Source organism: Triplophysa dalaica, chromosome 3, assembly GCF_015846415.1.
Source record: "Triplophysa dalaica isolate WHDGS20190420 chromosome 3, ASM1584641v1, whole genome shotgun sequence".
NCBI classification, from domain to species: domain Eukaryota; kingdom Metazoa; phylum Chordata; class Actinopteri; order Cypriniformes; family Nemacheilidae; genus Triplophysa; species Triplophysa dalaica.
In genome coordinates, this window is record NC_079544.1 from 2,341,089 (window position 1) to 2,357,713 (window position 16,625).

The 16,625-nt window shown below is 41.4% G+C and overlaps 1 protein-coding gene across 1 annotated transcript; it reads left to right on the plus strand.

Moving 5' to 3' along the window:
- Window positions 1-850: 850 nt before the first annotated feature.
- LOC130415777 (protein lifeguard 1-like) lies at window positions 851-6,545 on the plus strand. The gene is made up of 6 exons (XM_056741713.1): window positions 851-1,220; window positions 1,372-1,454; window positions 2,006-2,206; window positions 2,893-3,021; window positions 5,906-6,073; window positions 6,348-6,545. The coding sequence occupies exons 1-6, from the start codon at window positions 851-853 to the stop codon at window positions 6,543-6,545; spliced, it is 1,149 nt and encodes a 382-aa protein (XP_056597691.1).
- The last annotated feature ends 10,080 nt before the right edge of the window (window positions 6,546-16,625 follow it).

Here is a 16,625-nt window from a genome sequence, read left to right on the forward strand (position 1 = left end):
TACCCCATGTTGTATTCAACACTTCAGACTGAGGTTTAGCATTATATACTGAGACTCATCTTTGTATAGAGCTGAGACAGCATGTCTTTACCTCGACAGCTCAACAGAGTTATCCGTCTGAGGTTGTGACAGGAAGTCTTCGGGCTGCAGACATGTCTCAGAATATAAGAAAAAAAGTTTCTATTCCAAGCTAATGGTTCAACCGTATACAAATATATTGCTATGGGAATTGAATTAAGAAGAGCAGAAAAGAGCAGAATTGAACAGAAATAAGTGAAGTCTTGACTGATCTGTTAAAAATAACAAAATATGTTGTTTTCATCACAATTGCTTTGTCTTGTTCTTGTTTATATTTTCTTCAGTAATTTTGTTTGTTAACAGCAGGTGTTCATCATTAATTATCAATCATCTCTTCATTCTCTCATTAACTGCTTCAATGTCACTTTAGAGACTCATTTCCTCTGAGCAGCTATAGTGTTCATCTAACACTCTTGGTTTTGTTGTGTTCATCTAAAGCGCATCCTTCACAGTATAGAATCTATAGTGGAGCTGAAACTCAAAAACAGGAAAAGGTATATGTGACCACAAAGAAAGTTTGAGAAACACTTTGATCTATAAATCTGCCACAGTGAAAAATTGCTGAACTCGGTCAAAGACACTCAGATCACAAGAGACCACACTTCACTAAATACCAGTTTACCTTTATGTCTCTTATAAGCTCTCATTGATTAAAGAGGTTTTGCTTTAGTTCATGTTTTATTAAAAATAATACTTTTCTTTGTGGCAGAATCCTGTTCTTTTCATATTCTGAGATCTTAATGACTATTATTGTTTAATATTGTTGTTTAGGATGGGGAACACAGAAAGCTACGATGCTGAAAAAGATAACACGGAAAGCCACAATGCTGAACCTGATAACCCTGTGTCCATACCTACGCCTATGCCAGTGCCTATGCCTATGCCTATGCCTATGCCTATGCCTATGCCTATGCCTATGCCTATGCCTATGCCTATGCCTATGCCTATGCCTATGCCTATGCCTATGCCTATGCCTATGCCCATGCCCATGCCCATGCCCATGTCCCCTCCATATCCTTTAAACCCTGTCATGTGTCCCCAACCGATGCCTGCAGAAGCCGGTCTTATTGTACCCCTTCTGCCACCAGAGGAGACTGTCTTTGGAGAACTGGAAGATTCAAATTTAAATGCTGTTGAGACAGGTGTTCCCCTTAAAAACAAAAATGATCTACTGACATGTTGTCATATAGTGCTGTGAAACAGCTCTGCAGCAAACATTTTGGTTGATGTATGAAGGTAATAGACTCACAATGACAGGATGCGTAAATATTTGTTTTCTCTTAATACACACAGATGCCTCAAATCCAAATCAGGAAGGTGAATTTCATGCGCCAGGATTTGAGGACAAAACCATTCGGAAAGCATTCATCAGAAAGGTGGGTACCCAGTCAATGCAATGGTGCCGAATCAATAATGTGAGGTTTTATTTCTCATTTATGCATTTGGCAGATTTATTTATCCAAAAGCGACATATGAGCAATCCCCTGTGATGGAACACATGACGTTGTGAAAGCTTATGCAATTTATTTTTAAACCTATTTTTAGAAATCGAAAAGCTTCTATATAATGTCAATGTATCTTTGAGTTCATTAGCACTTTGATTGCACACATCAATTTGTCTTTTTTTAAGTTAAGTGAATAACTTGATAAGTAAATATTAACACCTTAAAATGAAAGGCATTTTTCTTCATGTCATTTTTATACGCTTTGTTTTACATTATTTCGCAAAAAAATATCACAACCTTCACAACACTCAAAACGTATGTTCTGAACTTGTTTTTACAATCAATAAAAGGCTCAAAAAGGGGATCTTATAAAGTTCAAATTACCAGTCATTTGTATTATGGGTTCTTAATCGCAAATAATTTTCTTCATTATGAATGTGATGGTCTATTATAGTATTCCATTTGTCTTTTCAAACATGCAGGTGTTCACCTTGCTAACAATTCAGATACTCATCACCTTTACTGTAGTGTGTGTGTGCACCTTCTCCGACACAGTCAAGAAGATGATTCAGGAACATGAATGGGTGCACATTAGTTCCTACATCGTCGTTGGAGCAGTGGACACATTCCTTGCCACGTTCTACAAATATATCCGCATTTTTCCCTTGAACCTGCTGGGACTGGTGAGTTTCATTGGAACCTGCTGGGACCTAATGTTGACATCAAAAACATAAAACTATTATTTTCAACAAAACATCAGGACGTATTACAGAGATGAAGTCAAAGGGGTTTGTAATAAGCGAACAACACAGCATTTATTACATAGTTTCGAAGCTTCGGTAATCAACATCGAATATTCGAAGCTTCGGAGGGAGGAAGCTGAACACATTCTTCTCTATAATGAAGGCAGGAATCTCTGTCTCTGTTCGTCTGTTTGCGTTTGTATAATGTCGCGAACCGTTGATCCAATGGACTACACGCGTGTCTTCTTACTAAATCATGACGTAGAGTAAATTCATTACTATTAAAATGTTATTCTGTAATCGATTTTACAGCAGTTGACAACATTTTACATGAGTTTAAATGATTTTCTTAGATGTGAAGAAATAAGCGTTTGGAGGATATCAGTTTCGCATCAGTTATACGGGTTAGCAGCACCATCTTTAAAAACGTGTACATAAACTCATGACATGAGTGTGCGTATACAATCTTGCTTGAATGTACTGTTAGCTTTTGATAAAAGTGTCTGTCAAATGCTTCAAAATTAGCGCATTAATGAATGAATCAATATTGTTGCAGTTTCAGATTATAAACTGTTGTTTTCGCAAACCTGTCATGTAACATGCAACATTTTCTTGAATGTTTACAGTTAATGGTCACCCTGAGTCTGTCTTACATGGTGGGGACTTTAGCTTCATATTTCAACAAAATCGAAGCGGTCGTTGCTTTAGGATCAACTCTGCTCATCTCATTTTCCATCGTAATTTTCTCTGCCCAGGTGGAGTATATGTTCTGTTTGTCTACAACTCACACAGAGCAAACAAAGTTTTCAACCACAACAGATTCAATTTAGAATAGAAATCGTATCTTTTAAAATGAATGATTCAAGAGTCAGGATCAGTTTTGAACCACAGTTAAAGACCTCCAGGGCCCAGTTTTTCAAAAAATGTAATCTTTTTCAAATTGATAGGGTTTGGAAATTTCATGTTTTGCTTTCCAGGATCAGCTGATCCATTTTACTTTCATGACAGTTTTTTCAAGGAACATTGGATTGGATCACTGTGATCCAAATATCAAATTTCATTATTATCAAATCCTGTCTACCAGAGCCTTAAATTAGAACAGAAACATTTGACATTCCTTATTTTGTTATAATGTTAAATAACAAAACAAGAACAATACAATACAATAGTCAAAAATCATTTACAGGACAGATACCACCTCTTTCCATCTCTGCCTTTAGATTAGATTAGATTAGATTCAACTTTATTGTCATCACACATATACAAGTACAGTGTAACGAAATGTAGTTTATGTCTAACCAGAAGTGCAATTAGCAAGTGCAGGATATACAGTGTGAATAAATACAGAATACAATATTAGGAAAATACTATACAATTGGCATGTACTATGAAAAACTTTACAGAAGGAATGTTCTATGACAACATGACAGTCGGTATGTACTATGAACAATATAAACAGAAGGCTATATACTGTGAACATTAATGTACAGGTGGTTATGAACAGATAACAATATAGACTATACAATAGTGCAAGTGACTTAAGTGTGTATTAATTACAGAGATAGCTATTAAAGTTACAGTGCAATAGATGAGATAATGTGGTTGTTAAAGGTACAGTGCAGAATAAATGAAGTTATTAAGGTTACAGTGCAGTAAATGAGTTAATGCTATTATTGAAGTTATATTGCAATAGATGAGTAGATGCAGTTAATAGAGTTACAGTGCAGTAGATAAGTTAGTGCAGTTATTGAAGTTACAATAAAATAGATAAGTTAATGCGGTTGTTAAAGGTACGTTGCAGAATAAATGAAGTTATTAAGGTTACAGTGCAGTAGATGAGTTAATGCAGTTATTGAAGTTACAGTGCAGTAGATGAGTTAATGAAGTTATGAAAGTTACAGTGCAGTAGATGAGGTAATCCAGTTATAAAAATTACAGTGCAGTAGATGAGTTTATGCAGTTATTGAAGTTATAGTGCAATAGATGAGGTAATGCAGTTATGAGAGTAGTCCATTAGTGCAAATGACCATTCAGTATAATATTCCTGGTTTGCAAGTGAGCAGTATAGAGTGCAAATGATGCTATTTGTGTATGGAAACAGTCAGGTAGAGCAGATAACATGAAGTACTGGTGTCCTTGATAATACTGCGAGCTCGATGCAGACAGCGTTTCTTCTGGATGTCCTCAATGGAAGAGAGTGTAGTCCCTGTGATGCGCTGGGCTGTTTTCACCACCCGCTGCAGTGCCTTGCGCTCAGCAACAGAACAGTTCCCGTACCAGACTGTGACACAGTTGGTCAGGATGCTCTCTATCGTGCAGCGATAGAAGTTCACCAGGATAGTTGAAGACAGTTGGTTCTTCTTCAGTGTCCTCAGAAAGAAGAGACGCTGGTGAGCCTTCTTGACCAGGCATGAGGTGTTGGTGGTCCAGGACAGGTCCTCCGAAATATGGGTCCCCAGGAACTTAAAACTGGAAACATTCAACAGCCATCCCAATAATGTGGATGGGGTCGTGTGTGCCTCCTTTCGCCTTCCTAAAGTCCACGATGATCTCCTTTGTTTTGAAGGTGTTAAGGAGCAGGTTGTTGTTTGAGCAGCATGTGGCCAGGTGCCGGACCTCCTCCCTGTAAGCAGTCTCATCGTTGTTGCTGATGAGACCAATCACGGTTGTATCGTCTGCGAACTTGATGAAGGAGTTAGATCCATTCACAGGTCTGCAGTCTAGTGTGAAAAGGGAGTAGAGAAAGGGGCTCAGTACGCAGCCCTGTGGTACACCAGTGTTGAGGGTGATTGTGGTGGAGCAGATGTTGCCTAACCTAACAAGCTGAGGCCTGTTCGTCAAGAAATCCATAATCCAGTTGTAGGTTGATGTGTTAATGCCTAGGTTTCCAAGTTTGATGATTAGCTTGGAAGGGATGACGGTATTGAATGCAGAGCTGAAGTCTACAAACAGGAGATGTATCTCCGTCTGCACTTTTTTCTGCTGCAGTTGGTTAAGCATGCTTTGTTCTTTACCCAGTTCAATTTGTACTTTTGCTCTTTCGGTTTCCCGTTTCAGAAGCAACTCCTAGCTGTCACCATCCTGGTTTGTAGCTGAGGAACGTTACATGATGAATATATATCATTAGTAAACATTGGTTTTGTGATCATTCACTTAAAAATAACTTCTCTGATGTTACTTGGTTCGAAAAATCACAACTGAATCCATCCTTCTGATGGGATCAGGATAATCCTGTTTTTTTATCAAATAGATCCCAAACCGAGTTTAAAGTTTGAAAAACTCAGAGAACAGGTTTGATCTAGATCACATGGAAAATCGAATTACATGAGCTGATCTTAGTTCGGAATCCCTCTTTTGTTTTTGAAAAACATTTTGATCTAATCTGCGATCCGGAATCCCACTGGATTTCTTTTGAAAAACTTGGCCCAGGATATTTTATTTGCAAATTTAATAATGAATACATTTGTAAGAACTTTCGTAATACTGAAAACATTCACACCTGTAATTCTTAATCTTACTTTTAAATCACTGAAGAGCTGAATAGAAAAGATTTTCTGAATAGAATAACCTCACGTTTAAATCTAATTTCATTGCTTTTAACTAATAATTTCATTTTTATCTGTTTTTATCTGCTTTCAGACATGTGTGAAGTTCAACGTGTTTACCAGCATTCTGTTCGCGATGTTTGTCGACTTGCTTATTTTTGGATTCCTCAGCATATTTAATTTCTATATATTAAAAACTATAATTATACAGGATATCAAAAACATTGTCTATACTTGCTTGGGAGCTCTTCTGTATGCGATGGTAAGGCATAAAAAATATTTATCAGACAAAACAACCAATAATTTTGACAGCATGTGCCTTTTAAAACGTTTCTGTTTGTTGAGATTGCTCAATTGTGCAAGTTTTGGAAAAAAGCTTGAGTATCTCATGCCAATCAACAAAATAATCCTCATTGTGGAAGATTAAGTATATTGGCCTCTTCTACAAAAAAATATTTGTTCCATTTACTTAATTACCTTTGTTAGATGAACATATTTCAGTTGGCTTATTTGTTTGTCATTGTCTTGTCGTCTAGTACCTCTTGGTGGATTGTGAGCTGGTGGTTGGCAGGAAGAAATACAGACTGAATACTGAACAGTACGTCTTTGCTGCTTTAATAATCTACCTGGATATCATTCTCACACTTATAAGCCTGATAGAAAAAAAACCAAAGAAGAAGCTTGAGGGTGTTGAAAAATGTGTTAAAGAAATGTCAGATCTAGAATCGATCTAGCAGCAATGATGCAGGCAATGACTCTAATGAACATCTACTCACGTAAACCTTTCTTTTAAAACATATCAAATTTACAGACATACCTTAAAAAACGCACAATGATTATCTTTAAAGAATGATAAAGAGAAGCATGTATTTGAGTAGTTGTATCGACTTTAATGTCATAAAAAGGACAACATTTGTTTGTTTGCTGAAGATGTTGCTTAAATGTAATTGCAATGCTAATAGAAACTAACTGTAGTAGTGATTTTAACATGGTTGTGGTATTGATGATAAGCAGGATTTTTGATAATGCTTTGCTAGCATGTTTGGTCTTTCCTTTAACAAGTCTGAGCAGGTCGGTTTCAGACTTCAATATTTTGGGCTAAATTATACAGCAAAGTCTTATTGCCATATTTTTTTACAGAAATGGTGCTACTTTTTTAAAGGAATACTTGTGCATATAATACTTTTTACAGTGTAAACGTGTTTATAGAGGTCTGAATACATGTACAGACATATTTTGACACATCAGAATGTGAAATGGACAAACACTTTGTTTATATGTCAGCTAATGGACACACACAAACTTTGACTGACTACCGGGATGCACTTTGTCACAACTTTCCCCGTAAATCACCTTTTCTAACATTGTTATTTTGTTATTTGCTATAATTGTATTTGCATTATGAATAATTAGATGATATTCCACATATGTTTTTATAGACACTCTTTATTGCAATGGTGTTTTACAATATGTTTTTATGTTATAAGCATTACATGTATGTGAGGAAGAAAACCAAGAATCTGTGATAATTTTACTTTTTGTGCATTATAAAATCAAAACGGCTTTGTTTACTTGACATCCACTTCTTATAGTTTGTATAAGGTGAGAATAATTTTCTCAAAAATAAGACTGATAAATTGTTTCAGAGAACTGCACAGAAACAGCAAGAAAAGCATAAGGTACACACAATACTGATATTATTTTCATGAACAATTATATTTTGGTAAATACTTTTATAAAAATGATTTGTTAAGAGTAAGTTAACGCATTAGTTACAATGAACATGTACAGCATTTGTTGATCTTAGTTCATTTCAACATTTACCTTCTGTATATATTCCATACTATAATCAAATTGTAACAGTTAAATTTACTTCATGCACAGTGAACATGAGCAACTGTACATGCATTAAAATTAATAAAGGCTGAAAACTATATTGCTCATTGTTACCTAATTCATTAACTAAGGTTAAGGTTAGGTGCAGTTTCTGGGATTCGTAGTTGAACCTGGTCGCATCCAAATGGACCCCGAGAAGGTGGAAGCGGTAGCGGACCGGCCCACCCCTAAGAACATTAAAGAGGTTCAACGCTTTATCGGGTTCACTAACTTCTACCTTAAATTCATTAAGAACTTCAGCTCGGTGGCAGCTCCTCTCTCAGCATTGACCAAAGGCAACAACAAGAGGTTTCAGTGGAAAAAAGAAGCACCGACGGCTTTCCTGAGGCTCAAACAGTGCATTCTCTCCACCCCCATTCTTATACTTCCCACAACGGACAAGCCATTTGTGGTGGAGGTCGATGCCTCCGAAGTCGGGGTTGGGGCTGTCCTGTCCCAGGGGGCAGAGGACAAGAAGCTGCACCCGTGTGCTTTCTTTTCACACCGGCTCACATCGGCTGAGAGAAATTATGACGTGGGGGATCGGGAACTTCTCGCAGTCAAGCTGGCATTGCAGGATTGGAGACATTGGCTCGAGGGGGCTTCACAACCATTTCAGGTGCTCACGGACCACAGAAACCTGAAATACATGAAGCAAGCTAAGCGGTTGAATACTAGACAAGCTAGATGGTCATTATTCTTTAATCGTTTCCAGTTCATTCTTACCCATCGACCCGGGTCCAAGAACTTGAAACCGGATGCCTTGTCACGAGTATACGCTACTACGATTCGAGAGGATGCTAAAATGCCTATTCTCCCCTGTGTCAAGATCGTGGCTCCAGTTTCATGGCAAGTTGAGGATACCGTCAGACGAGCTCAAGATACAGAGCCAGTCCCGAACTGAGGTCCTATCAATCGGCTGTTTTTCCCCAATACTGTACGGCCCAAGGTCCTTCAATGGGGGCATACCTCCCGCCTCACATGCCGTCACGTGAGCATATTTTAAATCCACCTCCATTGTGCCCATTCCAAAAAATTCCAGCCCGACATGCCTGAACGACTACCGCCCTGTAGCACTCACACCCATTGTTATGAAGTGCTTTGAGCGGCTGGTCCTGTCACACCTAAAGGACTCTCTACCATCCACACTGGACCCATTCCAATATGCGTACCGTAGCAACAGGAGCACAGATGATGCGGTGTCCATGGCGCTGCACTCGGTGCTCACACATCTGGATAATAATGACACTTATGCACGCATGCTGTTTGTAGACTTCAGCTCTGCATTCAATACCGTCATCCCTTCCAAGCTAATCATCAAACTTGGAAACCTAGGCATTAACAATTCAACCTGCAACTGGATTATGGATTTCTTGACGAACAGGCCTCAGCTTGTTAGGTTAGGCCACATCTGCTCCACCACAATCACCCTCAACACTGGTGTACCACAGGGCTGCGTACTGAGCCCCTTTCTCTACTCCCTTTTCACACTCGACTGCAGACCTGTTATTGGATCTAACTCCTTCATCAAGTTCGCAGACGATACAACAGTGGTGGTCTCATCAGCAACAACGATGAGACTGCTTACAGAGAGGAGGTCCGGCACCTGGCCACATGGTGCTCAAACAACAACCTGCTCCTTAACACCACCAAGACAAAAGAGATCATCGTGGACTTTAGGAAGGCGAAAGGAGGCACACACGACCCCATCCACATTAATGGGATGGCTGTTGAATGTGTTTCCAGTTTTAAGTTCCTAGGGACCCATATTTCGGAGAACCTGTCCTGGACCACCAACACCTCATGCCTGGTCAAGAAGGCTCACCAGCGTCTCTTCTTTCTGAGGACACCGAAGAAGAACCAACTGTCTTCAACTATCCTGGTGAACTTCTATCGCTGCACGATAGAGAGCATCCTGACCAACTGTGTCACAGTCTGGTACGGGAACTGTTCTGTTGCTGAGCGCAAGGCACTGCAGCAGGTGGTGAAAAAAGGCCAGCGCATCACAGGGACTACACTCTCTTCCATTGAGGACATCCAAAAGAAACGCTGTCTGCGTCGAGCTCGCAGCATTCTCAAGGACTCCTCTCACCCTGCTCATAGACTGTTTACTCTCCTGCCTTCCGGTAGGCGCTGCAGGTGCCTCCGGACAAGAACCAGCAGACTAGGAAACAGCTTTTTTCCCAGAGCTGTTTCATTATTGAACTCTGCCCCCCACTGATTCCACCACCCCTCATAACTTTAACTTTAATGCTGCTATTACATTGTTTACATTGCACTACAGGGCTGCCATGCATGACCAAACTGTACACAACAGTACTTCATGTATCTGCTCTACCGGACTGTTTACACACGAACAACGTCATTTGCACTCTATACTGCTCACTTGCACACAAGGAAAATTATACTGAATGCTCATTTGCACTAATGGACTACTCTCAAAACTGCATTACCTCATCTACTGCACTGTAACTTCATTAACTGCCCTAACTCATCTATTGCATTGTAACTTCAATAACTGCACTAACTGATATATTGCACTGTAACTCTATTAACTGCATCTACTCATCTATTGCACTATAACTTCAATAACTGCATTAACTTATTTATTGCACTATAACTTCAATAACTGCACTAACTCATCAACGGAACTGTAACCTTAATAGCTAATGTCTATAATTAATGCCCCCTAAGTCAATCTGAAAATATCTAAAACTAATGCAGACCTTATATTTTTTACTAATACTAGAAAAAGTATGCATTAAAATAGTGCCATCTTCTTAAGGGTGACTCAGTGTTAAATAGAATATACAATAAGCAGACATGAATCACTTAGAAATGGGAATGAAAGATAATTTAGGTAAAGGAATACATTGACAACCACACGGGAAAAAATATTTGTGTCCTTTTCCTGTTTTTATTGAACACAAGATAAGATATTTACAAGAATTTGAGGATGCCCTTGGGCACCTCTGAAAATATTTTTTTATATAAATAAAATTATATATTTAATTGTATTTAATATTTCCTACTACGGTAGCAACTAATGTCCCAGAAATCTCATTTGCTGACATTTTCCCAAATATCTTTCTTTGCGTTCTACAGAACAAAGACATGTATGTAGATTTGTAACAAATGATGACAGAATTTTAATCTTTTGGTGTAGTATGCCTTTAAGTCATGCCTTAAAACAAATCCCACAAAATACTATTTTGTAAATTGTAAGAATGTAAATGTGTTTTTTATATTTCAGTGTACATGTAATAAGTTATGTTTGTGAAACATCATTTCTTTTATAATAAAAGGGTGCTTAAGTTGGAATCCAGACAGAAAGTGTTATTGGCAGTTTCTACTGATGTGACGTAACTGAAATTATTTATGCGTAATGCATATACAAAGAATGTGTTTCCTTTAATCTGACTGAGTAGGCAAACTGGCAACCCATAGCTCCACCCCTGTGTAAAGGTTTAAATGTCACAGAGCAGAGAGTGTTCAGGCAAAAGACCACACAGAGAAGAAAAGGTAAGAATTTCAAACAATTTTATTTTTTAATACAATTAAAAATATTTACCTGTCAATGTCAAATTTACATGGATATTTATCTAATGGGCAAGATTATTGATTTCTGCCTGATCTGTTAAATAATCCTGATCTGATTATCCATCCATCCATCCATCCATTTTCTTCCGCTTATCCTGGGCCGGGTTGCGGGGGCAGCAGTCTAAGCAGGGATGCCCAGACTTCCCTCTCCCTAGACACTTCCTCCTGCTCTTCCGGGGGGACACCGAGGCGTTCCCAGGCCAGCCGGGAGACATAGTCCCTCCAGCGTGTCCTAGGTCTTCCCCGGGGTCTCCTCCCGGTGGGACATGCCCGGAACACCTTACCGGGAAGGCGTCCAGGGGGCATCCGGAAAAGATGCCCGAGCCACCTCAGCTGGCCCCTCTCGATGTGGAGGAGCAGCGGATCTACTCTGAGCTCCTCCCGAGTGACCGAACTTCTCACCCTATCTCTAAGGGATCGCCCGGCCACCCTGCTGAGAAAGCTCATTTCGGCCGCCTGTATCCGGGATCTTGTCCTTTCGGTCATGACCCACAGCTCACGACCATAGGTGAGAGTAGGAACGTAGATTGACCGGTAAATCGAGAGTTTCACCTTGCGGCTCAGCTCCTTCTTCACCACGACAGACCGGTACAGCGACCGCAATGCTGCAGAAGCTGCACCGATCCGTCTGTCAATCTCCCGTTCCATCCTTCCCTCACTCGTGAACAAGACCCCCAGATACTTGAACTCCTCCACTTGAGGCAGGAACTCTCCACCTACCTGAAGTGAGCAAGCCACCCTTTTCCGACAGAGAACCATGGCCTCAGATTTGGAGGTGCTGATTCTCATCCCAGCCGCTTCACACTCGGCTGCAAACCGTCCCAGTGCATGCTGAAGGTCCTGGTCTGATGGGGCCAGCACGATGACATCATCCGCAAAGAGCAGAGATGAAATCGTGTGGTCCCCAAACCCGACGCCCTCCGGGCCCTGGCTGCGCCTAGAAATTCTGTCCATAAAAATTATGAACAGAACCGGCGACAAAGGGCAGCCCTGCCGGAGTCCAACATGCACCGGGAACAAGCCTGACTTACTGCCGGCAATGCGAACCAAGCTCCTGCTCCGGTCGTACAGGGACCGGATAGCCCTTAGCAAAGTGTCCCGAATCCCATACTCTCGGAGCACCCTCCACAAGATGCCGCGAGGGACACAGTCGAATGCCTTCTCAAAATCCACAAAACATCCTCAGCTTCCTCAATGGAAGACGTGATCGCAGGATTGAGGAGATCCTCGAAATATTCCTTCCACCGCCCGATGATATCCCCGGTCGAGGTCAACAGCTGCCCCCCTCCACTGTAAACTGCGTTGGTAGGGCACTGCTTCCCCCTCCTGAGGCGCCGGACGGTTTGCCAGAATCTCTTCGAGGCCGACCGATAGTCTTTCTCCATCGCCTCACCGAACTCCTCCGAGGCCCGAGTTTTTGCCTCCCGAACCACCCGGGCTGCAGTCCGCTTGGCCTGTTGGTACCTGTAAGCTGCCTCGGGAGTCCCAGAAGCCAGCCAGGCCCAATAGGACTCCTTCTTGAGCATGATGGCATCCCTTACTTCCGGTGTCCAACACTGGGTTCGGGGATTGCCGCCTCAACAGGCAACGGAGACCTTACGGCCACAGCTCCGAGTGGATGCGTTGACAATGGAGGTGGAGAACATGGTCCACTCGGACTCAATATCTCCAGACTCCCTCGGGATCTGGTCGAAGCTCTGCCGGAGGTGGATGTTGAAGATCTCTCTGACAGGCAATTCGGCCAAACGTTCCCAACAGACCCTCACAGTACGTTTGGGTCTGCAGAGACTGTCCAGCTTCCTCCCCCGCCATCGGATCCAACTCACCACCAGGTGGTGATCGGTTGACAGCTCCGCCCCTCTCTTCACCCGAGTGTCCAAGACATAAGGCCGTAGGTCAGATGAAACAACCACAAAGTCGATCATCGACCTCCGGCCAAGGGTGTCCTGGTGCCATGTGCACTGATGGACACCCTTATGCTTCAACATGGTGTTCGTTATGGCCAAACTGTAACTAGCACAGAAGTCCAATAACAGAACACCACTCGGGTTCAGATCAGGGGGGCCGTTCCTCCTAATCACGCCCCTCCAGGTGTCATTGGCATTGCCCTCGTGGGCGTTGAAGTCCCCCAGCAGAATGACGGAGTCCCCAGTCGGGGCGCTTTCCAGCACCCCTCCCAGAGTCTCCAAGAAGGCCGGGTACTCTACACTGCTATTTGGCCCATAGGCGCAAACGAGAGTGAGAGACCTATCCCCGACTCGAAGGCGCAGGGAGGCGACCCTCTCGTTCACCGGGGTAAACTCCAACACATGGCGGCTGAGCTGGGGGGCTATAAGCAAACCCACACCAGCCCGCCGCCTCTCACCCTGGGCAACTCCAGAGTGGTGAAGAGTCCATCCTCCCTCGAGGAGTGTGGTTCCAGAGCCCAAGCTGTGCGTAGAGGTGATCCCGACTATCTCTAGTCGGAATCTCTGAACCTCACGCACAATCTCCGGCTCCTTCCCCTTCAGAGAGGTGACGTTCCATGTCCCTAGAGCTAGATTCCGTATCCAGGGATCGGGTTGTCGAGGCCCCCGCCTTCGACTATCACCCGATCCACTTTGTACCGGCACCTTACGGTCCCTCCTGTAGGTGGTGGGTCCACGGGAGGGTGGCCCCACGTCGCTCCTTCAGGCTGAGTCCGGCCGGACCCCATGGGGGAAGGGCCGACCACCAGGCGCTCGCATACGAGCCCCAACCCCGGGCCTCGCTCAAGCGTGGGGCCCCGGCTGCGCCATGCCGGGCAACGTCACGGTCCTCGAATGTGTCGTCATCATAAGGGTTTTTTGAACCGCTCTTGGTCTGACCCGTCGCCTAGGACCTGTTTGCCTTGGGAGACCCTACCAGGGACATATAGCCCGAGACAACATAGCTCCTAGGGTCATTTGGGTACTCAAACCCCTCCACCACGGTAAGGTGGCAGTTCAAGGAGAGGCTGATCTGATTATAATGAGTATAAATCTTTGGATGAGTTTTCATATATATGAGAACAAAAGACAAATATCATTGTGGACTAGTTAGTATATTTTATTTTATGAAATCTTGTTGAACAAAAGTAAAAAGACTAGATATGAGGATCGTGGCGCAGATTTTCCTTTGTGTAAATTAAAGGTGAAACTGAATTTTGAAAATCATTTGTTAACTCAGCTTGACTCTCTTGAGTTATCTGAACAGAGTCATCAACAGAATGCTAAATGAACACTGCTCAGTGTGTATTTGAGGGGACACTACAGAGTGTATAATGTGACACATTAAATCTGTCAAGATCTCACCAGAGGAGAATTAAACAAACAACATTACCATCTTTACTTATTACAGACACCTCTTTCACTTTATTTTGTCATAAGTCTCTACCTGACCATTAAAAATTGCCACTAAATATGAATGTATTGTTAATATTCAAACCCAAGGTGAAAAAGCCGGACCCCCACTTAACTTCCGGTTTGTGTTTGGTCTGCGTCTAATGATGTAAATATTTATTTACAAAAAAAAATTGTATCAAATGGATGATTAGTTGAATGGGGTCCAATCGCAGTCAAAGTTCAAAATATTGGAGGCACAAGTTCAGTAAAATAGCGTTCCGTTTGTTAAGATGAAATACAAGTTAAAAGACAGTTTCATCGAATGCCAAGCCTGGACTGAATTAACTTCCCATCACTGTTTGTTTATAGGTCTAGCTAGTGGCTAGCAATTTGATAATTTACATTATATTTAGTTTGTATTAATATTTGGTAGCACTTCAGATTGGGGTCCGATTCTTACGATCAACTAGTTGCCGATTAGCGTGTTCCCACAGTCTGTTTGCGATTGTGTTCCTGAAGCTGCCCACACGAGCAGCGTCACACCAGAAAAACTCTCAGTGCTCCAGACAGACATAGTTTTAACACTTGTGTCAACCCCCACTCTTACACCTAAATACAACTGAAGCATACAAAACGCAACACGTGTGAATGTACTGTAACAGGAATTTTTTGCATAAATTGACAAACAAACAGTATATTAAAAAACAAATCGGATTGCAAACCTTCTGAATGTCACATGTAGCTTGCAGAAGGTCGTCCAAACAAAGGATAAACCAAAATAAGTACTTTAATATAAGGGAAAACGGGAAAACGGGAAAACGGGAAAACGGGGAAAACGGGGAAAACGGGAAAACGGGAAAACGGGAAAACGGGAAAACGGGAAAACAGGAAGCATAAACAATAACAGACAATTAACACTTCCAAGGAGAGAATTTAAATACAACATATAACGAGGGATCAACAGGTGCAGGGGATAAACTAATAATGAGACACAAGTGAAAACTAATGAACTAATAACGAAACACAAGTGGAAACTAATGAACTAATAATGAAATTAATAATAGGAAGAAAAAAGCAAACATAACATAAAACAACTGTGACATTGTTGTGAAGGCAGAGCTCATTAGGACATTTAAATGTGTGTTAAACCCGGAAGTTTACAGGACCTGAATTTACTTGAGATGGTGTTTATTTCAGTGTCTCTTTCTCAAAATCTTTCTCTGTGCGATTGGAATATTTGTATGTTTTGAAAAAGAAGTGTGACTGTGTTATATGCTGTGTTTAACGTTATTCAATAAATAAATGGGCTATGTTGCTTCCTCAAAATGCTTGAATGGTGTCATTTGTAATGTAAATACAGTTCATACTGACAGTTTTAAGTGAAAAATCACACTCCAAGGAAACACTTCACTGGGTCCTATTTGCTCAAATGAGTTGAAGGACTTGTTGCGAAAACGAGTTAACTTGCCTATCAAAAACCACATCAATAATTCTGCTAAGGTCTTGTGTCTGATTCCAGTTGGTTTTATCAGTCTTTTACCGGATTCATTGGTATTACTACAAAACCTTTACTTATCACATTTTATATAATATCCACAATGTTTTCCATTTTCTCTTTAGAGGCGGGTTATTTTCTCACATTTACCCCATGCTGTATTCAACTGTTTGGTGTCAGGTTTAGCATTATTTACTGTTGGCTCATCTTTGTATAGAGCTGAGACAGCATGTCTATACCTGTAACGTTGCTGCAGGCGTATGAAAGTGGCCACAAAAGTATTGAGGGTGAAGGTGAATCCACTTACAATAATCCATCAAACAAGATGTTACTTTAATACCAGACAAAGAACAAGAGCAGGGTGAGAATTTATATTGAGTCCGGTAAAGAGTTTCAGGTGTGATAGTCATTGACGAGGTACATGTGAGTGAGCATGGAGAAATAACGTCCTTGGGTAGAAAGGGGAAATCATATAAGGGACCGACGGAGTGTTACAATAACTC